Source organism: Fundulus heteroclitus, chromosome 6 (assembly GCF_011125445.2).
Source record: "Fundulus heteroclitus isolate FHET01 chromosome 6, MU-UCD_Fhet_4.1, whole genome shotgun sequence".
Taxonomy (NCBI): Eukaryota; Metazoa; Chordata; class Actinopteri; order Cyprinodontiformes; family Fundulidae; genus Fundulus; species Fundulus heteroclitus.
In genome coordinates this window covers 27,591,855-27,618,026 of record NC_046366.1, presented here as the reverse complement: position 1 = coordinate 27,618,026, position 26,172 = coordinate 27,591,855, and the positions used below count along the sequence as shown (strand labels likewise).

The window sequence follows — 26,172 nt, the reverse complement described above, 5'->3', positions numbered from 1 at the left end:
ATAAAAAAGACAGGACAAGAGACTTAAGGACAGAGGAATATGAGCTAAACACGCATCAGAATATTGTTAATTATATCTGGGTGACATAAGGCTTGAAGGAGTGAACGAGAAAAGATTTTACTTTAATTTAGACATAAAGTTCCTTGCAAATGTATTTATACCCCTTAAAACCTTTTTTTGACAAGTCGTCACAGCGCAACCACAAACTTTCGTCAGGATTTTATGGAGCAGGGCATCTCAAAGCAGTGCATAATTGTGAGGTGGAAGGGAAAAAAAAGATCCATGGTTTTAATATTTGTTTTTACAAGGGAAAATCTGAAAAGTGTGACATGCATTTGAGTTTAATTCCAGTTACAGCTGCAGGTCTGCTGCAGTTTGTCTGCAAACTCTTACCCATTCATTTTTGTAAGCTTAGTCAGATTGGACAGAGAGTCTGCATGAACATCAAATTCACGCCTTGCCACAAACTTGCAACTGGACTTTGACTAGGCCATTTTTAACACAAATATTCATAGAGCCAAACCATTCCATTGTAACTTTCTCTATTTAGCCCCATGCTTCTTCCCATCAATTCTGACCAGCATCCCTGTTGCCGCCGAAGAAAAGCATCCCCAAAGCACGATGCCACCACTGCCATGTTTCAGCACGATAGTTTTCTTGCATGAAGGCCACCACGTTCAATTTTGGCGTCATGTGACCAGGGCCTTCCCACGGCGGGATGCTGCCACCACTATGCATCCAAGCGAGGAAGGATGGCGTCTTCAGGGTGACTTGCGTTTTCCACCACCCGCTGCGTTTTGCCAATAATCTGGCAATCAGATGACGTCTCCAGCGGATTTCCTTTCGTGGGGTTTCACAGTACAGAGGACTGAAAACAAAAACGCACGGCACACTTTTCACATGTTTTTTTTTTAAAACAACCGTGTCACATTTTCCTTCCACCACAGAATTATGCACTACTTTGTTTTGCTCTACCACCAAAAGAAAATGAACAACAACAAAAAAAAAAAAATCCTGATAAAATGTTGAAGTTTGTAGTTGTAACGTGACAAACTGAGGAAGTTTAAGGGCCTAGAATATTTTTGCAAGGCACTGTTTAAACCTGAGTTAAGTAGCTTTTGGGGTACGGTCCCTTTTCAAGTTGCTTTATGTCTCAACCACTTTCACACACAGATGGTACATCGTCTGGTTTACCGTTAAGCATTATGTCACCGCCCTCCAGATTGACAAACAACCCCTCAGCTAGTAATCCGTTGGTTATGGATGGACACAACAACACAACATCATTGAGTAATAGGATGAGTCATGTGATGGAAAGGTTCAGGTCCATCTGTCTCGGTGTGGCTGCAAAACAACGTCCTCTATAAGGCCCCTTTAAAGTGTGACGCCGGCACCACTGCGCATTTAACATGGCGCCTGCACAAAATACGTTGCTTTGGTGCCACAACTGGGAGAAACGGCATTGGTGATCGGAGCAGAAACGATCATGAAAAATGCGGCGTAACAACAGGTTCACTTGTGTTTGCTGGCGGAACAGTACGCTTGGTTTGGACTGCGGCTCATAACTGAGAGGCAGAGTCCGTTCCAGCTCTTTCATACTGTCCTCCAGTCAGTGGCAGAAATGAGGCACGAATGCTGTCGGGGGAGGGGGGGGGGGAGCCAGCGGATGATGGAGGGTGTCCAAAAACATGGAGGAGGATGTGAGAGCAAGGGTGGGAGTGGGGGGTAGGGGTGCAGTTGGGGGCCACAGTGAGCATGTTGCAGCAGGCACTGTCTGAAGCATCACAAAGACACAGCGTGGATTCAACCCCTGCCGCCCATACTTCCCTTGAACCAGGTAAAAAAAAAATTACAAAAAAAAAAAAAAATTACAAATGTAATTAGGAAATAAATTATAGAAGAAATAACCCAGGAGGGACACAGAGATGGGGGGGAGGAGAATGCATGGGGTGATGCTGCCATGGGGCCAATGTACGTATTTTAACCATGCTAAGCTAATGGCGGCACGGTACGGAGGGTGGTGAGATGCTAACATGTCCACTTGTCATGCAATCGATGTCAGAACGTCAGAAGCAGCTGGCTGTCAGCTCACTGTCTGATTAATAAAAAGAATAATAAAATCACCGCCTCCTTACCCCAACCCAGGGGCCACTTAAGGACAACTTACCATTAATGGGCACTTTTTAGATAGCAGATACATTAGAGGTTATGTATGTAAAGAGAAAGAGAGGAGAAGAGACAGGAGAGAGGGGATAAGCAACAATACAGCATGAGAACCTGTTACAGTAGAGTGTTTTTTTTTAGGGCTCGGCTAAAGGGCAAGAATCACATGCCTTCTTTGTCCATACTGCCTACGTACAGTGCCTTGCAAAAGTATCCAAAATCCCTCAACCTGTTTTTACGTTTCCTTACATTACCACCTCAAACGTCAGTGTGGATTTATTGTCGTTTTTACATGATTGACCGAGACAAAAGAGTGCATATTTGTGAAATGGAAGGAAAATGACATATGATTTTCAACTTTGACAAAAATCTCAACAGTGTGTCATGCATTTGTATTTATCCCCCCCCCCCCACCCCCGCCCTTCCCCTCTTCCTCTGCAAACCCTAAATAAAATCCAGAGCAACCGGACGCCTTCAGACGTTGCTTAGCTAGTAAATAGAGTCCACCTCTGTGTAGGTGTTCAGACGTGACCAAAAAGGAACTTTTTTTGGCGGACAGGTAAAATACTACAAAACCGCCACGGTACAGCGCCCCGATGGTGAAAGATGTTGGGGGCAGTATGACGTATGACGCTGAGGGGATGTCAACCCCCCCCTCCCGGAAAGAACAGGGAAGCTGGTCAGAGTTGGGAGGATATAGGGCAATCCTAGAGGCTGTAGGAGACTCGAGGCTGGGGTGGAGCTTCACCTTCCAGCAGGAGAACGACCCTACACTGCAAAAACAGAACTAAAAATAAGTTACAATTTTTTTTAAACTAGTGTATTTGTCCTTGATTTCAGCAGATAAATAACATTATCTGCCAATGGAAACAGTAATTTAAACCCTAAATTAAGATAATTAGATATACTGCACTTGAAATGAGTTAAAGAAGATGAGTTCTTTCTATTTTAAGTGCAAAAACCTTATTCCATTGGCAGATTATCTTATTTACCTACTCAAATAAAGTACTAATACACTAATTTTAAGAATTTTTTTTACTTATTTTAGTTCTGTTTTTGCAGTGTAAACATAAAGCCAGAGCTTCAGTGGTTTAGAATGGTTTAGATTGAGGCATATGCAGGTGTTTGAATGGCCTAGTCAAAGTTCAGGCCTAAATCCGACCTGTGGCAAAACCTAAAAAATGTGTGTTCACAGATGCTTTCCATTCAATTGACTAATTAAGTTTTTTATAAAAAGGAAATTCTGTGCATGGGGTGTCTATAAAGAAACGCATGTTTCTGTTTTAATATTACCACTAGTAAAACAAAACTGAAACCAAAGAAGAATTTTGCTTCCACTTCAAATCCACTGATGTTTGTGGTTGCAACACGACTAAGCGGGTAAAATTTCAAAGGGGAATGAATATTTTTTTTTCCAAGGCACTGTAGAAAGCTGAGTTGGGGGAAGTGGAGGGTGGATGCCGAGCGGATGGATGGGGCAATTTCAACAGTGCAAGAAAAACATTTTCAAAAAGGAATAAAATCAATAAAAAGGAAAATAAGGAAGTGGTAGCTTTCAGGGAGAAAATAACCATGATTGTGTTTGGAACGAACGGTGATCGTTTCAGACGTCCTGACTTGCATATTTTAATGATGCCAACCGAGTGTTCTGACATTTTGTTTTATTTTTCTCCACTAATTGCTATAATTATGTTTGCACGTGCTCGTAGAAAACACCTGCATTTGCAGTTTTTAAAAAATTAATTTCTGAACTAACGCCTGAGGAAGATACAAAAAAAAAAAAAAAAAAAAAAAAAAAAAAAAAGAGAAAGCTCACCAGTCCCGTGTGATCTAATCACTTTTGATGGCTCACCTCGTCTGACGAGACAACGCTGTGACGGAACGTGTCACAACTGGGAGCACGTGACCATTTCAGGGGGGCTTCTGCAATGTGATGTTAATCGCTTCGCGCTTCATTTAATGTGGAACTAACATAAAGCAGCTGTCACGCGGCGCACTGACGAAAGACACTGCTTTAAGTTGCAGCGGAGCGGAGGTAATAGTAAATATAATTCAGAAAAAAAAAAAAAAAACACAACTCAACAGTTGTTTTTTGAGCCTAGAACTAAATGCCTGCTCGCGAGTTAGTTATTGCGTCTTTGTTCCGCGGCCTTGAGAGTTTAATTATTGCGGTTCTAGTGCCCCACTTAGCTCAGAAGCAACGCTTGTCGAAAAGCATCTGCTCGTGTGAGAAGCGGCACAAGGGCAGCGATAATTAACGGAGGAACAAAATGCTTTTCATGACTCTACTTTATCGCAGAAAAAGATGTTTAAACATTGCAAAAAAGAGAAAAAAAAAAAAGAAAAACGGGACCAAAACAAAAACAAGTAGGTCAAAAGCAGTTTGCCAAAGGCAGGGGGTGCGACTTTAAAAAGAATACTAGAAAAGGTTGTTGTTTTGGAAGGAGGGGAGCTAAATGTATAGTAATGAGAAAGGGAAGGAAGGAGAGGGCAGCATGGCTGATGCTGAACGTTAGAAATTCATTAAAACTTTTTTTTAGTTCAGTAATTTAATTGAAATGGCTATATTATATAGATCAGCACACAACTGGGTTTCATAGAGAATCTCAGTATTACATTTTCAATCGGCTGGCCTTTCTGCAGTAATGTCAGCCAACTAAGAAGTACGTCCATGTAGTTTTTACCGTACTCAATACTTCCTGCCACGTGGCATGGAGCTGGTGGAGCCTGTGATTCTGGTCAGGTGGTAAGGAGGCCCAGGCTGCCAGTCTGCATTGTTGGGTTTGCTGTTTCTAATGTTTTTCTTGGCACTCCATGAATTCGCCGTGCGTTTGATGGCTAATCACGCGCAGTGACACTTTGGTGATAAAACCAGGTCTCCTAAAGTACGTTCTGTAGTGTCGGCAGGTGCCAAGCACTGCTGGAAAATTAAACCAGCATTTCTGTGGAGCTTATCAGCAGAGGAAACCATGGAACGCTTAAACATTTCCTGGTAATTGGCTGCGTTGACTTTGGACTTGATAAAAAAAAAAAAACAGTGGAGCAGCACCAGCAGATGAATTGGCTCTACAAATCATCATCAACTGTGAAAACTTCCCACTTCCCAACTTGGATTCTGTAACTCTCCGCTCTTCCTCTACAGGGTGGGACCTTGATCTCCAAATGAGAAGTAAAATGTACTTTGATCTGAGAAGAAGACTTCAGGAAAGTGAGCAACAGTCTTTTAGTTTTTCTCCTTAGCTCACATAAAAAGATTGCATGTGCAGCTTTTTTTGTAACACACTTTTTCCCTCCTCTTAACTTTCCAGTAATATGCTAGGACACATCACTCTGTGAGAAACTAGCTTCTTTAGCAATTACCTTTTGTGGCTTAGAAGGAGTCTGTCTGCTAGACTGCTGTCAAGTCAGCAATCTTTCCTGTTTTTGTCCATAACACAACGTCTATTATGTTTTAATTAAAACATACTATTTTGATTAGGCCATAAAGTCACATTTCTGCTTTTTCGTTGTCCTATTGTGTTCTAACCTTGTCAAAAAGAGTAATTGACACTGTCCACAAATAGGGTTACACCCAAAAAGAGTGCTGTAGCCAAGCATTTTAATAGAAAGTTGAGTGGAAGGATAAAATTGTTTTAGTAGTGTAACATTTCAGTAATAAAAATACTTTTTCTGTTGGTTTTTCTGCAATATTTAAATCTTTTGAGAAACTGAAGTTTAGGTTTTCCTGATCAAAGTTAATAAATACATGTTTGCAATACATTAATCATCTTTATAATCTACACAATATTAGGCTTACCTAATTTGATTACCATTATAAATTTACCATTCAATGATAATCTAATGTACTTAGATGCACCTGGAGCTGTTCGGATGCAATGTTTTGTGTTTAGATTTTTTCTTTCCTAACAAAAAAAAAAAAAAAAAAAATAAATAAAAATAAGGAGGGCTACGACAGTGGTATTGTGTCTCGGTGCAGGTGCAACTGCTGTGGCAAAAGCATATAATTTGCCGCCCCCCACTGCCCCCCCATTATAAAACTCCCCCAACATCCAGTCCACATGTCTTGTCCATGCATATGAGAGGTCAAACATGTAAGTGACATCACACACACGACACCCAATGCGGATGGGATGGAGTGAAGCCAGCCTCAGCGCGGGGGAGGAGTCTCCCCGTTGGTCAAGGAGGAGGAAGGAAGGATGGGGGTAGGACGGTAGGTGGAAAGGATTAAAGGAGGAGAGGAGGAAGCAGCAGGCAGGTATGGAGGTGAGGAAGCCATCTTTAGTTAGAAATGCCATCCAAGTTTATAAAGAATTTAACAATGTGGGTTTTTTTGGGGCTCATATGAATGTAAAAGACTTGTACATCGGACTAAAAACCATGAACTGGAAGGAAAAATAATGCGTCTCACCTAAGATAGCCGTTGGCACAAAGGGATCTGCTCAAACAAGTGCAGAGATTGGAGGAGGAAAGAGAATGGCAGTGAACAAAAAAGGTAGATTCAATCAAAAATTAAAGAGAGACAACAAAAAAAGGCCTTTTTTTCTGGTTTATTGCCAAACAACAAAGTAAGAAATGCACCATCATTTTTGGAAAAGATAATTATACAGCAAGTTTAGCTGATTATAAATCTAGCTGCCCTTTACTCCATCTAATCAATGGGCTGTGAAGTAATTACAAAAGACACACAATTATGGATATTCGTTGTAGAAACTCAATCGAACAGCTAAAAAATCCATCTTGGTGAGCTGCAATAAAACATGAGCAGAGATGTAGCTGGGTGGAAACCCATCCAAACTTAATTCATCTGCCTTCTCATTTGTGAAATCGCTTTGTGGTTCACTTTTTTTTTTTTACAGCATGTATAAATGCGTCTGAAAGGTTCATGTCACACGTCACGGCATCAGCTCGTGAATTACGTTAAAACACAGAGAATGTGGAACTCATTAAAACTTGTTTAAAAGTGTTGTCTCTGTTGTGACACTTCATTTTCCCGGTTGCAGAAGAACTTTGTTGTTCAGACTGCAACAGAAGCACTTTTTGAAGGTAGAATGTTTACCTGGGTAGTACGAGTTGGTGGGGATGGAAGATGTCAGCGTGTTGGCCTTTGGCAACGTGAAGGACGAGGGGGAGGAACCAGCTGCAGGTGAGACAAAAAAAAAATGTATGCATTCATAGGCTGCCAATTGATATCATGCCTTGTAAAACTGCTCCTATATAGTTTTTCGGATCTGAACATTGCATTTATTGACCATTTTAACATCATAAAGTGATAAATTAGCCTTAAGAGACACACTGTCAGTTCAGGATGATTCAGCTTGCATTTGCAGCCGTTCCAGTACAATGTCAGACTTTTTTTTTGAACAGATGATATTGTCCGTCGACACAAAACATCAGCCTCTCCAGAGTGATAGCGTCCGATATTAGAAATCTCCCTAACTGGAGTGACGGGGACTCGTCTCCCAGCGGTTTTGTCATTAATGCCTTCCTGGCCACCATTAAAAGACCATGCATGGTATCATTAGGTAGTTTTAATGAATCAGATAAAAGCCTGCTTACGGGCTAACGTCTTCCTGCCCAAAATGCTGAATCATTTCATATTCCCAGTGACAGAGAAACAGTGAAGGTAGTTCCCTTAAGTAGTTTACACTTTTGGACAGTTAGGACAGGCTCCTGTTGTGTATTTGCTGTACACCTTTTTAAAATCATGTAACAACCTCAACCTTCGATGCATGTTAATGAAGTCTTCTGTGCAAGAGAAAAATGGCATAAAACTTTGACTTGGAAAGTCAGGATTCCCAGGGGTTTGAATACTTCTTGCAGCTCTCTGGGGATCCTGCAGTCTGTTTGTTTTTGCACCCTTTATTATTGTTTATCTATAGATTCATGCCTCCTGTCACCGGGTAGTTTTCTGTTCTTGTAGATGTTGGTAGTTTATTCATGTTCTGTTTTATTTTATTTTCTGCCTGCCCGTCCCTAGTTTAGTTAGGTTAATCCTGCACGTCTTGTTATTTATCATGTTTCCCTGTTAGATTCTGTTCTCTTCCTGCCCCTGCCAGTTCCCTGGGCTGCCTCTCCTTCTGCCTAATTCTCCGTCAACTCTCATCTGTGTTTATTCGCTCCACCTGCTGTTCCTTCCAGGCTCCTCCCTAACATAGTCTGCCAGTTTAGCCACACTCCTCGTTAGGTCCTCCATCAACCCTGTTCTGGTCTCCGCCCTGCCGTGTTCCTGATTCCTGTTGGTCTTGTTACTCGTTCTCAATCAACTGTCTTCATCCACTTCACCATGCGGCTCCCGAGCTCTTGTCCGCGCTTCAGTCCAACCCTTAACACTACAAACCTGACATGGATGTTATTAAAACATTTTCTGCCTATAATCATTATTATTAAGCCCACTGACTTGACACCGACCACAACATTTCAATGTAAACACAGCTGCACGTTTTTTTGGGACGCTTCGCCACTGACTAAACTTTCTGCCCATTCCTCTGAAAATTACATTTGTGTGCTCAATAATTAGCTTACCTCTGAAAGCAATTGGCTGCAATGGGTTTTTATCAAGGGGGTCCGAATACAAATGTACAACACGTTTTGAATTTGAATGTAATAAACACATGACAAAGTATTTTCCTATATCTGCCATTGGTCTATCACGCAACATCCCGATAAATGACATCATAGAAAAAGTTCAAAGTCTGCAAATACTTATGCAAGGTACTCAACATAGTGTAAAACATCCATCTGAAAATGTCTTACCTTCGGTTGAAAGCGGCCCTAAGAACATTTTATTTCCCTCCTACCACATTGTGTTGGCTACAGATATCTCTGGGACTTTGTAAAAGCTGAATTTAACTATCATTTGCTCAAGGGGCCAGATACCAAGAGAGTGAGATGGGTTAGCAAATGTGAATATTTGTACAAGCGACACAAACCCAAAGCTGTAAGTGGCAAAAGTGTTCTTGATGCTCTGGAGCAGTTTTTTTTTTCCGCACGCTATTCAATCATTGTTTAATCTCTTCAGTGACTTTAGAACATCCTGACTGCCTACTCAGTCTGGGTTCTGTCCCATTTTCTGCACAAATTGAGCTAAAACTGTATTTTCTCAGTTTCTGAAAGCAAAAAGCTGACACAAAGCTGCTGTAAACGCTGTGAAAAATCCGCCACCAGGACACCTTGTCCTTGTCTCTCTGGGTTCTGTTTTGCAGGCACTGCAAGGAGGGTGATTAGTGTCAGAACCTGCACCTATAGCCCTGGTGTCCTCTGCCCTGTGGGACCTTCCCTGTCCCTACAGACTGCGTCTCTGCACCTGGGAAACACGCAGCACGTCCATTTTGTTATGCACTCCACATACAATGTCAAACCTCCACACATAATGATTTTTTTAAAGTTCATCTTCATCAGTTTTTTTTTCTCCCTTCAGTAAATTGATCTGTTTAAAGTGCCAACTCTCATTTGCTTCTTTCAGCATTGTGAAACAATATAATGCTCTTTTTGACACAAAAATAACACAAGAAAGGGATAGAAATTTCACAGTAGAGCATTTCTGATAGGATAAATAATTTACCTTTTTTCCGTGCCCAGAAACATTCGCTTGTGTGAACTGCATTAATTAAAAATTCTTACTACTACTACAAAGCACTGGTATAGGGTGTAATCAAAGGATTTACAGAGGAAGTAGCAGGCGAGAGCAGTTCATTTCAACAACAACACCCGCCTAACGCTTGATAACATTAACCATCACTACGGTGATCGAGGTAAATGACAACTGGAGGACTGTCAACGAATAAAAGTCGCTTTAGAGCAACAGAGTCATTCAAAAGTTGACACTCATCTGTACGAATGGTAAGATTGTTTTGAACTTTCCATCTTTCAATTTAACGGCTCCTTTGCAGTTGGAAGGGGTTATTATACAACATTAATCTTTAATGACTTTAATTGGCTGCGCAAGTTTGAATTTACAGAGGGACCCTGCTCGTACCTACACAGTCAACATTACAAATGCTGGCTCGGATATGCGCACACACACCTCTCCCTTTTGGACACAGTAACACATTTCTGGCAGAACATTTGTCTACTCCTATTTGATGTGGTATATTTCATTTAAATTGGTTGGTTATTTGGCGCTGAGCCTGGATTTAGGCATTGTTCATACATTTCAGACGCTTGATCTGCCTGGGTGTTTGGGGATCTTTGTCCCACTGCAACCGTCCAGCGGAGCAGAAATATTTGTGCTAATGTGGATGGGGTTATAAACCAGCACCCTTACAGTCGAAGTCAAACTGGCTAGTGGAACATGGTTTTCCTGTATCTTGCACTTTGTGATTAGCTTAAACCTTGGTAGTTCGTGGAATTTTTCTGAGCGTCCTAAGCAATATGCTTTTTATATTAGGGAAGCACTTCATTTCAGATGGTTGAAACATGGGGACAATGGGTAAAGGAGGCAAATATTAAGCTTCTGGGATGACCTTTCTAACGCCCCAACCTCAACTCTAATGAAAACTTGTGGACTGTGCTTAGGGCGGGTTCTGTGGGGAAAAACTAAGGTTTTAAATGAATGCCGAAAACACTAATTCCCCAAAAGACCAGTGGAAACATGCAAGAAGCTGGTCAGCAGGGTGTAGTTGTTGTAATGCCAATAACTATTTTACATGACCATAGAGAGGAGTTGAAATCATGCCTGACACACTTTTGAATGAAACTTGTTCGTTCAATGAAAAAAAAAAAATCATTCTGAGTCAATAAGTGAAAAAGCACAATATATTAAGATGTATCGATTTTAAAAATCATTGAAAAAAAAAATACAATTAATGCATGCAAACTGAAACTGTATTAATTAATCCAAAACTTAATTTTTGGGATTATGATTGTTAAAAAAACGTCCATCACAGTAAAATTTAAACTAACACTTATACTAGAAGAGTATTAAATGACTTGTGCATGCAGTCTTAACTCAGAAATAACCATAGTACTTATATGGGCTTTTAAGTAACAGTAATTATTTTAGCAATTAAGCTGCTTGTCCTCTTATTTCTCCTCGTCCGGCACCAATAACTGCAGAGCGGAGCAGGGTTTTGGGTTCAGATGACTGCTTGTTCAGGAATATAATCTGTCATCTGCAATGTTGTGAGCCTAAATGACACTCCTGACAGTAATGTAAGGTCAGAGAGAGTGAGAAGGCTTCGCAATGACAGGCAGAGTACAAAATGAAGCAGTTAAACCATTTATGCTGGCAGACAGACGGGCCAGATTCGAACATCTACGCTAACAGACAGTTAATCAAGGTCAGCGCATCTTTGGGGCTCATCCCCTGAAGGGGAGCAGAGACAGAGGCAGCGGTTGGGGTTTTTAATCTGATGGTTTTGGCTGGGATTATAGCAGGTCAAGCTCTGGGTGCCGATTTAACTCAGCTGTCCATCAGCGACGTACGTATCGAGTCTAACCTCGAGAAAACCAATAGGTTTGCAGCGAGAGAGCAAACCCAGTGTGCTTGCTTTGTTTGTTAGGTGGCTCGGACGCAGCGGGGCGCCGAGTTTGTGACCTGAAGACAGACTTCTGGCTCGTCTAATGTTTACTGATAAGCTTTGAGGTCTGGTTTGGGATTTGAAGATAGTTTAATTATTGATTTAAATACCAGACTCCAAGCAGACTGTTAACAAGGCTTTCCAAATAAGTTTAAACCGCTAAACAAGCAATAGTAGCAGAATAATTCACGAGGTCAATTTAAAGCGTTGCAGATCAGAATGAGCTGTCAACTAATTAATTTGATTGGAGAAGAGAAAAGAAAGTTTAAAAGGAATGAGTAAAAAGTGTGTGAAGTCTCTAGAGGGCTTGGATAGAAGAAATGGAGCTGTAATAAAATAAATAAATAAAATAAATCAAACTAACCCCTTTAAAATGAAATTAGAGGCTCTTGAATTACTCTGAGAGAGCAGTTCGCCCATTTGACCACCAACAGAGGTTTTTTTAAAAACTGCTAAATCAAATTAAAATTCTTGGAACTGAATTAAATATTTTGGTGTTAGATTAAGAAAAATTAAAAAAAAAAACACAAGAAATGTTTTGGCAGTTCTTTGTTAAAAATATATATTGTAAGATCTAATTTATTCAGCTACACTGGAAAATGTACAGAAAATTATAAGGAAACCGAATGTTAAGAATAAGGAACAAATAATGATTATCTGTTGCTTGATCTGCAAGATTTGACGCCTACAGGTTGGGAAACTTCAAACAAATTTATGTGAATTCCAAATTTATATTCCACTAACAAAGAAAGATGGGAAATCTATTCACTTTTTCCTCCCCATTTCAATGTGCTTTACAAATAAAGTTGGATTGGATTAGAGTTCCAACTTTACCTTCATAGCAGACACTGATGAATCAATTCATATTTAATCTCAAGAACCGTAACGGCTACTTCCATCCTGGCTCCATCTGTAGCGTGTAGGTGATTTTGCAAAAAACCGTAGGTACACCAGAAGGCCGGCGTGGAGCCACCTTACCTCGGCCGTTCAGGGTGAGGGAGCACTCGCTCCGGCCGTTGAGCGTGAGCGCGCACTCGCTGCGGGTGGTCAGGGTGTGATTGTGCGTGTCCATGAAGGACAGCGCCTCGTCGCAGTTGGTGCCCTGCTCCGTATAGCTCTTGTCCATGGAGTTGACCATCACCGTCATCTCTTGGCGGGTGCTGTTCATCGTCTCCTTACGCTTCTTGGCCAGTTTCCTTTGTGGGAGGGGAAGAAACAAAAGCAAACATTCAGACCGACATGATTTAATGACCCCCTTCCCCCCCAAACCGATCTGATATGAGTCTGGTAGCGGATGACTTATCAATGTAATGAGATGGCTGGGATAATCTAATCTGGGCGGTGCCACATTAGGTTTTTTTTTGGCACCACATGCATTTCCAAGCAGAGGGGGGGAAAAAAATCCTTCAAATTGGGGAAAGGTGTGACACTAACCCAAATACATCAGTGGCCCTGATGATTTAAAATTAGCTTTTGTTATTTCGGGGCGGACGTATTGGCGCCGTGAACACTGAACTGAAACAGTCAACCTGCTTATGCTGACCCACTTCAAGCTGATATGTTGGAGCAAACAAGCGGGTCCCAAATCAAACGTCGTGAAAGCTTTACACGCACACCAATCCACAAAAAGGCGCACACAAATACAATGAATACATGTTTTTCAAAAGGTATTGAGAACTCTGTCTTATTCGCGTCTTTAAACAAACCAGAGCGTTGTCCTTTGCATCCTACACAGAATTACTTGTCGGACTTTATAGACCGATGTTTTTGTACAGATTCAGGTTAAAATCCTAAACAACAGGGGTCACATGCTTCTGTTATGTTGACTTTAGGCTCTGAGACAACAGTTTCGATTGATTTCCTTTGGGCATCATAATAATGTTGTACAGGGATGCCTTTTATTGATTTCTCTGGCTGCAAGCCACGAGGAACAAAATTGCTGGTTTCTTTTTTTAAACTGTAATCTCTTTCTCTCAATAAAAACATGTCTTTAAGTCCTAATTAAAACTTGCATTTAGATTTATGGTGACTAGAGATCCTGGCAGTCATAGTGCCCATACAAAGTTTACAAAGTGCCCAAATTAAAACATGCGTGTTTAATCACTAAATTTAAGACGCTACATGCTAGCATAACTTGTATGCTAGCATGTAGCGTCTCTTATTCCATGTATCACACATAAAGTAGACACCACAGCTCTAAAACGTACAGGTCCTACTTAAACGTTTTAGCAGTGACAATAACATTACTTAATAATTACTTAATCTCATGCATTTCTATGCAGATTCTTTGTCTGCACTGATGAAGATTTACTCAGCATATTGATAGTCTTATATGGCTCCAACAGCAGGGCTTAGTCTGACCTACTTTCTGATTAATTCAGCCAATAATTACCACTTGTCAGCAGCACACTGTGCATTTACACCCTTCATTCCAATATAAACACTTAAGATAAAACAATAAAAGAGTCAAGTTTGAGCAACACATTTACTGAAAGGACTCAAGGTTTGACTTAATAAACTGGATTTCTTCCTGTTCCGACCCCACAGTGTTTCACATGCCAACATACGTGTTACAATACAAACAAAAGCAGCTTTACCATTAAACTTGATTTTACATGGCTTTAAATCTATATATATATAAAAAAAGCTTATTAAACCAGCAACATTTTTTACTGCAAAATAAACGTAAAGACTCTCCATTTACTAGACGCTGACCCCAACCTTTAACATTATTCTTAGGGTGTTTGGGCAATAAATGCTGCCTCCCACTGCCACCCGGTGAGACAATTTTCATATAGTTTTATGCACATTATACCGAAGAGGAGCAAACAGCTTGAGCGCTGTCGTAATAGCCATATCTGATGTCTGCCACTGCTCTGTAGCTGGAAGGGAGCGAGCGGTGTAAAAATTAACTATGGCAACCCTCACACTGATTCTCACACTTTGTTACTCTCTGCGTGACCCCCTTCCCTTATCTGAATTGAAGCCGCTCTCGCGGACAACTGCTGTCTAATGATGCTCTCCCGCTGCTTTGTTTTCGCAAATCTCCTCTGTTTATTCAATTTTGTCACTGTCTCATGCCATATGGCAACAGACTCCCGCTGCCTTCAAACAGCCATTTGCTCTGAAGGCCACGACGTGAAGCTAATAGCGGATCCATTCTTCAGAAAGCCGGCTGACAAAGTAGTTACATTTTCCCGAGCTGGACTCACTTTTTTGCCTTTAATCTGCAATTAGAGCCGGGAACAAAATGGCAATCTCGTCGCTCTTTTTTCCCCCCCATTATATCTCCATAATGTAGTAAGGAGCGAGGAGGGGAAAGGGTGGCTCCATGTACCCCAGGCGATATTGAGACTGATTCAGCACTGTGTGCACTCATGGAGGAGACTATTAAGAACTATTGCAGGGCTGGTTTTAAAAACTGTACCACTGTATCACGTAGACTCGGATTTCCTCGTTTTTTTTTTTGTGCCCCGTGCGACAGTTGAAGCGAGAGCACTGAAGATAAATGAGGCTGCACAGGCACCAGTGCCAAAAAAACGAGGAAAGCGCCAGTAATACTGGGATGTTTGCAAGGCATCGTGGGTGTTAGATGAAGATTAATTGGCATGCTATTCTTTCCTCATTTGTGAAAGGGAAGAGAAATTAACGACGGAAGACTATAATACGGAGTCTGATATGCAAAGAGAGATGGCAAAAGAAAGTTTACAGTGGGCTGTTGGTAAAAGTTGATAAATGTGGCCCTTTATAATATTACTAGATGGTTGTTGCAAAGCATCACGCTAGGAGAGCTTGGAAGAAATCGACAGTAGCAACTGCTACACAGTAAAACAAGACATTTTCTTATTAAATGTCACGCATTTGTATTTGGAAAATGAGACATGCAGAGGTGTTTGCAGCAGTAAAGGCTGAGTCGACACTTCTGGTAATAATTATTAGCCCTTCCCAAAGAGAAAATTAATGCAGGGATAGGGATAGGTGAGCTGGGCTCCTACCTAGATGAGTTCACCAAAAAAAAAAAAAAGCAGGCAGCACAGATTTTGTGTCAGAATGCCAGAATGTCTGTTGAATTGGAGTTCAACACCGCCGCAACTTCTAACAGCGCAGCTTCAAAACCGTACGCTCAGCATGGTGGGGCTCATTTCGGCGTCAGAACGGAGTAAACTTTGTGACACTGTAACAAAAGAGGCTTCATTAAACGATCCAGATCAACATCAGTAGAGCGTGTTTGTTTTATATGACGGACGCCCAGCAGGGAGGGGTAACAGAAGCATCTTTGATTAACTCAGTGGGGGGGGGACTTCAGCGGCTGTGTGCACCGAGCATTGTTTTCGAACCACAATGTTTAAACTGCGCTGTGAGGTTCTGCGTTATCAGCCCACCTGTTTACCCGCATGCTTAGAGGCGAAACCGTCTTAAACGGAGAAATGGATATTTACGCAGAATGCCTCCCAAACTCCTAAATGTCTACCATTTAAATAACACCTAACAATCTAGTAGTTTTATTCATCTGCAGAGCCGTTTATGCTGTATTGTCACACTTGAGTGTTTCGGGTTATTGAACAAATCTCAGCTTCTCACAAAGATAACCAAGGCAAATTCAAAATGCGGTTTTCAAAGTGTAATTTGTTTTAAAGGAAAAAAATAAGTTATTTAAATCGCCCCAGCCTTGTACCTGAAGAAGTTATCACCCCCTCTTCAAGTCATAGATTAGCAGACAGTAACCGGCTTTTATTGTAAAGCTGAAAACTGTTTCTCTGGCTACATTCAGAAATCATAAACCACTTAAATTGAGTCTACCCAACATGAAGTAGGTTAAAGCCTCTAACAAAGCAACACTGATATAAAGAAACTGAAGAAAAGACCAAAAAGTTACTGACGTCTATCAGTTTAGGAAGTGTTTCAGAGTCATTACTAAGGCTTCGGGACTCCACAGATTTACAGGGACAACCTTTAACCTTCCCATATGCTACTGGTCGACCAAAACTGCTAAGAGCACATCAACAACTTGTTCAGGAGGTCCTAAAAGAACCCAGAGCAACATGTCTCTACAGCATCAAAATACACATTCCTAACTGATTTGCTGATTATTTACTCTTTTAACAGTACAGTTATTAATTTCTTTATCTTTATTTTACAAATTCCACCTATTCTCTTTAAGTGTTTTCACAAGAACCCAGAACAGCATGTAAAGCATTAAAAACCTTTATGATTCAACAATATAGCCTCCACGGTAGGGTTGCAAGACGGGCAGACGATGTAAAAGTGGAACTTCCTAGAAGGTTTACCTTGTTGTACTACGGTTGTAAAACAAACACAGCCTTCCCAGTACAAGACGATACTGAGTTTAAAACATGGTGCTGTTAGTTTAATGGTTCTACTTCTGGACCTGATAATCCAGCTTAAGTTCTGTGAATTCTGCTCTAGCAGAAAATCTCTGAAGAGAACGTTTGAGCCTCACTTAAGAGACAGTACACCTGAATTAGGAGGCTTTAGATTGGCCTAGTCAAAGTCTGAACACAACACCAATCAACATGCTGTAGCATGACCCTAAACGGGTTACTTATGTTTGAAACCCTTTCAAGGCAGTTGAAGTTGATAAATTCTGCAATGAAGAATTAGGCCAGAATTACTCTACAGTTACATAAAACACTCATTTAAAATGCTTTGAAAACTACGTGTATTTTGTAAATTGATAAAGTTGTTTACATCCCTGCTGTTAATTGCACAGTTAAATTTTTTTATAGTCTTTTGCAGTTTTTTTTCATGCTCAATAATGCACGCACATTTTATACACTTTAAAATAGACCTACTCATTTGTATATTTTATTTAATCTGGCATTTTTAATAACTGTGTAGTATTTTTTCCTCTTCTTGTAAACCTTTGCCCTTACTTGCTTCTGAAACACATTAGTTTCTCCACTGTAGGACAGTAAAATATTATTCAGTTTAATTTAATTTGGTTAACTTTGATTTAAATATTTGTTTTGATGATCTGAAACATTCAAATGTGACAAAAAAATTTAAATACAAAAGCTCTGAAGAGCAGCAAATACTTTATCTGAAGTAAAACTAGCATTTAGGTCATCTTCCCTCATCGATATGCCCATGGTTTTGTCTGATAATGTTTTTTTTTTTAGCAGATTTTTAAAGTCTTACCCTCTCTAACAATGTTCCCATTTTAACCAGATGGTTTCTAGCACATCATCCTCCTGGCCGGCTCGAGGTGTTCCTCTTTTTCCCCCCTCTCTCTCATCAACATGCAAAGCTCGTAGGTTCAAAACTCTTCAAGGCTTGCACCAATTAATACGAGTCTTGCCGCATGTTCGACTTGTAAAGTTTAATGAAGGTGTTTGCCCGGAGCACTTTCCCTTAAACATTGTTACATTTAGTACAACCCTCTTCCCGGCACCGCGCGCGATGGGAGTCATTATGAAAACTGACATATAGAAAGATGGGAATAATGAGTTACATCCAGGTGAAAACTGAAAACCTTTAATACATTTCTACAGGGAGCCTTTTTTTTTTTTTTAGGGAGAATTTCCACACGCTTAAGACAAAGGCAAATGTTTTTAAGCATTAACATAATCTATTAATTTCAGACCTAATTTTTTTTTTGTAGAAGTCGGCGCCTGCTGTCTATAAACTGAACACATTTCTTTTGAATAATTTCATTTTCAAACAAGCTGATGAAGTGAAACACCAAGCAGAAACACGATGCCTACCTCCACTAGTTAAACACTGCATTTAATTACTTAACTTTCAGTGCAAGCATAAGTTTATTAGACATAATTTATTCAGAATGATGAGTGCTTTGATATCTTTAGCAAAGTTGATAACTAAGGTGACACTGCAAATTAGGAATATAATGGCCAAAGACGACTCCAGGGAAATTTGTCCTTTCACTATTTGGTCCTTTCATTTAGTACCCTAGCTCCATTTTCCACCTGTAAATTATCTATTTTGTACCCATGTATTTGAACAATGGCATATTAGTCCACTTTTTATTGGAGTTAATAATTTTCATGAATTACAGAGAGAAAATTGCTCCCAAAAATGCTAAAATCATATGCCTAACTTAATCAAATCGCATATTAATATCTGAAAACTGTCTCATTTAAGCATGTCAGGTCCGGCAGCCAAATGTTTAGCCTAAATCAAGAGGTACTTCCCATCTTACTTCAAAATAAGAGCCTCAGTCAGAGATGCTGTGCTTTGATTACTGCCTTACTCTCTTAAATAGAATCTGACAACATGAAGTGTCTTAAAAGATCTTAAAAAGCAACACATCATGCTCTGATCTGAAGAAATTAAAGAGAAAATTAGAACGTTAACGACATCTGTATTAGTACTGTTTATATCTTATTGTTGTAGCTATAACGGGTCTCTCTTGAAAATGACACCATTTGTTTTAAGAGATTTTCATGCACAGATAAAGGATTATTATTGTTTTTATTAGTTATATTATTATTATCCAAATTACAAGTCTGGAAAGCATTGCAAAAAAAAACATTTGTAAGACATTTTCTTTTATTCTATGTTCGATTTACCACAGTAAAAGCCATTGTGCAAAATCAGAGAAGATAAGAAACAGCAGCAAATCATCCCAGGAGTGGCCAGCCTAACAAAATTACTCCAGGAGGTCTCAAAACTAAAAACACATTAAGCACAATATCTGAACTGTATCAAAATGTAAATTACAAATTGATTTGAAATGATGGATTTGTTTTTATCCTTTTAGTAACTTTTTCAGTTAGTGTTTTTTTTTTTTTTTTACTTTTGTACTTAATAGTTACACTAGACATAATATTTGTTTAATCTTAAATGACAAAGAAGAAAAATGCAAAGGTATTTATGGACTCTATAACAACATCACATAGCTGAGGTTTAAGGACCACAGGAAAATACAGCCAGCTGACTGAAAAAGTGGCCCACTAAGTGTGTTTTAACTGAACTTCACGGCTACCTGATGGATGAATCCGGTTCTCGTGGGAATAAAGACCCAATCACAACTCCTGCCCTCTGCCAATTGATCTTTCTTGTCCCCCCGGCAGCAGCATGCAAAGCAGCCGGTGCAGCCACCTGATTAAAAGGCAGTCATATATTTGATCGAACATGTAACCGCATTCCTAATGAGCGCTCTGAGTGATGTTGTGATGGGCGAGGGCCCTCGCAGCCACCTCTGGCGGTAAACCTAAAGTGCATATTTTTTTGCCATCCGTGGGATGTTCTCGTGGCTTTAAACGACTTTGATGAATGCGTCGGAACATTAATGGGTTTCATCAATCATACAAGTGTTGTCAGCTCATGACTGGCAACACAGTTCCCATCAGGACTACGGATGAGGCTCTGGAGAATGTTCATAAGTATGCAATTAATAAAGTAACACAAACTTTGGGTTTGTGAAACATGTTGCTCACACAAAAGTGAAAAACTTGTAAGAAGAGCTATATATGCAATATATCCATTAGTTTACAATAACGTCCTTATATATCTGATATGTATTTGCACTTGCACACCGTTTCCATTTATCTAATCTGCACCAGGCTCTCATAAAAACAAAACATTATCTTGTAGTCATTTGTCAGTTAACCTGATATTTTCAGAGTTTTAAAATAAATAAATACATTTGCTGTGGACTTTTAACTTCCATTGATAACCAGTTTTTGTCTTCTTTGCTCCATTTTGAAACATTTTTGATAGTTGGCATTCACAAAGCAAAGGTCGAAAAGGCTAAGTGCAATGGGAGGATTGTACCCTTACAAAATTCAAGCATCTGTTTGATCGCCAAGGTCTTGAAAAAGATAGATTGAAAACCCAAACTGCTTCGGCTCGATCAAATGGAAATTGTTCAAAGTTGTAAAACCTTTTTATCAACAATTAGTTTGGATATCTGTTATAAAGTGATGCTTTAAGTGGGACATACTCTTTATCAGTTCTTCATTTTCTCATTGAAACCATTCAGTTGTGGAAATAAAGTGAAAGTACAACGCTTTGGTCTGACTTCCTCGTTAATTTACCTCCACGTTCCCCCTTTTTAACCCTGTTCTGAGAACAACTTGAGTCTCTTTAAATCTAAAGGAGGCACTTCACACCCCGCTGCCCTCCAGGACGCAGAGCGTCGCAATCCGCTCCGGTCGGCCATTTTTGTAGTCTGATGGGGGACGGAGTAATTCACAACTGACTTATCCACATGTAGCTTCAGCAACCTTCAGCTTGCCGGATTCGCGAAATTGGTAAACCAGATCTCCCTGACCCTGTTTAGCAGCTCAACAGCAAATACTGTGATGCTACACCTTCCTGTCCTTACAAATGTAAACTTTTTGGCAACAATAAACAAAAATGACCCAAAGAAAACTCTGCTTAAATGTTGGCTAAAGTTATTCCTATTGGTTAGTATAGTGTTGTTTGTATGCCCTGTGATAGTTTTGTTCTCATGGGGATCAGTTGATGACTCTAAGTAAATTTAATAAATAAAAACAGAAACTATTGCATTAATACTTAAAGCTAAAAAGATAGACTGGGTCCTTGAAATAGGGTAGGAATATCACGTCAGACCTGGAGGTTAAAGTTATTATTAGCTCTTTTTCTCCAAACTCCATCAATCATCTTCACCACACATTAATATAGCCACCAAAAAGAGTTGTAACAAGCCCTTTTTATCTCGTCTTTTGGTTTGTAGTTAAGATGTAAATTTTATGAAAGAAGTAAAAAAAAAAAATCCAATTGCTGCAAATAGACGATGCATAGACCCGTCAGGTCATCCGGAGAAGGACTACAGTAAAAACTAAAACCCAAGGTGAGACGTCATTTTCCTGTAATGACTTTCTTCTTCTGTATAACAACCTTCCTCAGAAGCCTAGATGTGGATTAAGGTGGAAATAAAAATGCTTCTATTCAGTTTTTATGGTTTATTATTCTATTTACCTTAAAAACCATCTAAGCAGGTTTTATATGATACATTCATGTTTGATTGTTTTGATGGTTATCTTAGAGAGTATTACTGCATATTATCTATTTTTATTTTGTTCCACTTGTTTCTTTTTAAGAATATTGCTTTTTTTATTATTTTTGCTATATTCAGCCTTGTGTTTCCACACCAAACTACTAACCGTCACATTTCCTTTGTTCCTTATCTACTAAAATTGTTCAATTTAATTGTTTTGAGCCAGTTTGTTTGCTTATCCTTTTTACTGTGTTTCTCTCCTTTGTGTCAACTTTACAAAAAAGTTAATATGAAAATGTGTTTGTATGTGAAGTAGATGCCAAATTAAGAAAAAAATTGCTAATATTGACTGAATATAACTCATACGGTAAAAAATAAATTCATGGCAAAATGCTAATCATTGATTTTAGGCATAATCGGACCTCACAGTAAGTGAAGAACTTCTCCAAACTCAGCTAAGTAAAGACCTTTCCTGCTGTTGCTTAACAGGGCTTTAAAGTTCGATTACAATATGAGTTTCTGTTCAGTCATCTGGTCCATCATCACAGTATTTTAGATACATCTTAATACTGTAAAATCACAGCCATTGTTGTTCACGCGCTGAGCCTTTGACGTGAGCAAATGGGCTACCAATAGTATTTGCAGAATCTGCACGAACAAGCACTTTGAACGGAGCAGTTTAAGGTGATTTTGCAACGCCTACAAGAGGTTAAACTCTGTAAAGCACTTTATGTTACACTTGTTGGAATTAAGGTTAGATTGATTCATTCCTAAAGGAACGCCACCCATCCCTTTTATTGAAGCAATGCTGTTTTAGAACTGCATTAAGCTACAGGTGTCGTGTTATTCACTGCAGGCTCTACCTGCACAACAAGAGATTCTTAGAAATGATACTCTATAAGATTAGGGGTAGAGATGCAGAAAAAAGGTTTATATTTTCTGCAACAAGCTCTTGAAAACTACAGCGAAATTTACTGTACATTCTGTATTTTTGCATTAAGTCTACAGATGCCATGGAAATAACATGTTATACATTGATGTTTTTAAACTTTTTGTGTACATTCTGTGATGTCGTCTAGCCGCAGTGTATCAAGTAACCTTTAAGGCAGGGGTGTCAAACATACGGCCCACGGGCCGAATCCGGCCCGCCGAACAATTTAGTCCGGCCCTGTGGCTAAATGCATTATCATTATAAAAAAAAAATATATATATATATTTTTTTTTTCCAGTGTCCTGACTGGCAATGTGGCAATAAGATGCCACAAAGAGCTCATCAGATTTGACTTTCACAAGTGGACAAGATAAAAGGAAGAGAATGATAAAACAATTATTGAAAAAAAACATGTATTTTGTTTAATTAAAAATATGCAGTTCCTGTATTGTCCACGAGGGGCGCTGTGTTTTAATTAGCAGATTAAGCTTCAGGTGTGGGAAAATTTAAATAATTTCTTAATTTTTATCTGTTTGATGTATTTTGTCATGCAGAACAGTGTTTTTAAGTTCCAAAAAATGTGAATAAATGTTTTTCAACATTGTACAATCACTGTGATCAGTTTTTATGCATAATGCACAAGTAAATGTTTAACTGAGTAAAAGTATTGTTGAAATTGCACATACTTTCCTTAAAAACGCTGAGGTTATTCATAATATATTGTGTAAAAGTGAAATTAATTTAATATAAAAATCAACAAGTCCACATTTATTAGTTCTATTTAATCTTGCAATGAGTTTACTCGTGTGGCCCTCTTGAGATCAGATTAAGCTGTATGCGGCCCCTCAACCAAAATGAGTTTGACATCCCTGCTTTAAGGGGAAGCCTGGCGAAAACCAAACCTTGTAGGAGTGAGACGATCTAATCTAACAAAAATGCCTTTAAACTTTTCACTAAATCACAGAGAAAACAGATGACCTGACTAACCCTGACCCGTTCACGCCTCTTATTCCACTCTACATGCTAAATGGCATTTGGTTTTCCCCATCAACCACACATTTCTGCTCTGCTCAGTAACCTGCATGAAACAAGGACACCTGTATGCAGCAATAATAAAAAAAAAAAAACAAGAACAATGCAGTGTTTCCTTATTTGACTATCTGACAGCCAAACAATCTCTCCCTGCACAGTTATGGCCACGGCGCTCGCTCGTGGCTTTGAAGACGTCACTTCGCCAAGTCATCGGGGCTTTGTGTTCGAGACAGCTGTGATCTGACGTGAGTGACGCGTGGAGTATTCAGAGCAGTATTATCTGCAGGTGTATTCTGAGGTGTTCTTTGATGTGAGCCAGCCTCCATTCTCTTCTCAGATCACAGCCCATCTCAAGACGGATTAGTCCGCATCCATCACAAAGGCTCGTGCGGATGGGGGAGCTGCGCGAGTTACAGCCGGGAAGGCAGAGCCGCAGAATAAGCTTCTTTACCATCAGCCGGTGAGATGTCAAATCAGACTGATCGAGGCTATTGTTTTATGATGTTAGAGGCATAAAAATAGAAAAGAAGCTAATCTGTGATCCCCCCTCCTGCCAGCTATAGACACAACTCCATCATCACCATAGATGCTTAATGGCGTGGATGTGCATCGAATGCCCAAAAAAATAAAATAAAAGAAGCATGCTCAAACATAAGCAATACAGGATGATGTTGGGGGTAAAGAAAAAGAAAAAAAAACATGAGTACATGCAGATAGAGTTTAATTAATGGGGTCAAAATATTCGCTCATGCTTCAATTTCCAGCGTAATAAATACAGTTGGTTCCACACACTGACTTGTTTGTTGAATTTAAGTAGGTCGAGAGAATTGAGGGAAAAAATATTGGGACAAACTTACTTAAGTTCTGCACAGAACTGAATCATAGAAGCACTGTGATGGGCACCTCAAAAACTGCAGTTTTGACAAGTCAACAGAGATGAAACCGCTGGAGGCGAATGAAAAATTCACACTCAGTAAAAATGCATCAGTAGCTGCATTGATTTCTCTTTTTTTTTTTTGCCCCTCCCCCGTTCTCGTTTCGTAAGATAAGTTTGACAGTCGGACAATCATTAAGCCAGGAAGTTTAGCTCCATCCCTTCATAAACAAATTTCTGTAAAGTGCAACAGAAATTATGTCAGCAGCAGCATTCCGGTGTCGGGGTTCGTAATTGCGGGGGCGTTAGCTGCGCCTGTCTGCTTCTCGTCAGAAGTCGTGCCAATGTGACATACAGTATGATGTGCTCATAGCGTGGAGATGCATTGGAGTGGCGTATCCCATCCCTCCAGCAGAGATTACAGCCGGGCCTCTGTAATAGCTCTGGGCAGGAGGTGGATGACATGGCTCTTTGCATGCATGAGGGAAACAGCGTGTGGGTGAGAAGCATGGCACTAACATTACACAAAGTGGTTACTTACAGGTAGTAAGTGTAGGAGTGATAGGTTCTTCTGCCCGAGAGGGGTGGTGGTAGGATTTTAGGCAGTGGTGGAGGAGGTGGGTAAGGGGATGGAATGAAAAGGAAAGAAAAAGTAAAAATATATTAATGTTTGAAAAAAGAGTAGAAATGAACAAAATCAGATATGGTGGCACACGTGGAGGTAAAAACCAGTGATTGTGGGGGCAAAGGTGATCGCTTTGGAGTCGTGTCGTGTTGTCCGTACGAGGGAGTCTAAGTTAACTTCAGGGAAGTTTTACTGAAGCGAAACTGATCCGCCTCCTTTCTTTCTTTTTTTTATAGTATCAACACATCATTTTATACACTTATAAAGAGAATTACCATATCTGACCTCTGAGGTTGGAACCTAATGAGTGACTCGAATGTCTCAACACAACTCTGATTCCCTGGTTGGGGACGGTAAATTAGACAAAATTCAACCAACAGAGTCTTCTCCATCTCCGGTTTGATTAAGGCTAATTGAAAACAATTCCATTACTTGGTGCTGATTTTCACACCCACCCACTGATTGCTGCGCCACACAAACAGGGCCATGCTGTGGGAAATGGAACCTATATTACCAGCAAGAGTAAACATGGAACATGGTGATTAAATCGGTGCAAAACGACACAGATATGCCTTTCCCAGACGTCTACATTCACCTGATCTACTGCACTGTGGAGGTTTATTAATCCTTAAACTTTATTACATTCTGTGACATTACAACTATTAAACTTCATTGTATGTTTTGGAGATTTTAGGTGATTTAACCAACCTAACGTATGATACATTATGAAGTGCAAGGAAAAGGTTTTTTTTTTCTTTTTTTTTTGGAACAACACCAACCTTCACTGCAATTATACCTGCAAATCTTAAGAGCTGTGTCTCTAATGTCTTTGTGCATCGGAGACTAAAGTTTCTGCCCACTGACGTTTGCAAAACAACTCGGATTCAGTCAAAGTATGAGGAGAGCATCGCTAAATCTGTAGATTCTGGATCGGATTTAGGTCTGGATGTGGACTGTGCCATTTTAACACACGAACGTGTTTTGATCTGAATCATTTCATTGTAGCTCCGCCTGTATGCTTGGTGTCACCGTGCTGCTGGAGGGGGGAACCTCCCACCCGGTCTTAAGTCCTTCACAGCCTTT

At 39.8% G+C, this 26,172-nt stretch overlaps 1 protein-coding gene across 13 annotated transcripts in view; it reads right to left on the bottom strand.

Annotated features, from left to right (window-relative positions):
• Positions 1-26,172, bottom strand: part of LOC105932254 (protein tyrosine phosphatase receptor type M) — a 263,775-nt gene that overhangs the window by 59,340 nt on the left and 178,263 nt on the right. For 4 of the 13 annotated variants that reach the window (XM_036138466.1, XM_036138464.1, XM_012871320.3 and 1 more), the window contains exons 16-20: positions 25,006-25,035; positions 12,660-12,877; positions 7,220-7,300; positions 6,572-6,598; positions 2,168-2,179 (exon numbers count right to left, since the gene is read on the bottom strand). In XM_036138466.1, coding sequence (XP_035994359.1) covers positions 2,168-2,179; positions 6,572-6,598; positions 7,220-7,300; positions 12,660-12,877; positions 25,006-25,035 — 368 coding nt within the window. The remainder of the gene's footprint in view (positions 1-2,167; positions 2,180-6,571; positions 6,599-7,219; positions 7,301-12,659; positions 12,878-25,005; positions 25,036-26,172) is intronic. The other 9 variants (XM_036138465.1, XM_036138467.1, XM_036138468.1 and 6 more) reach the window with 6 other exon arrangements.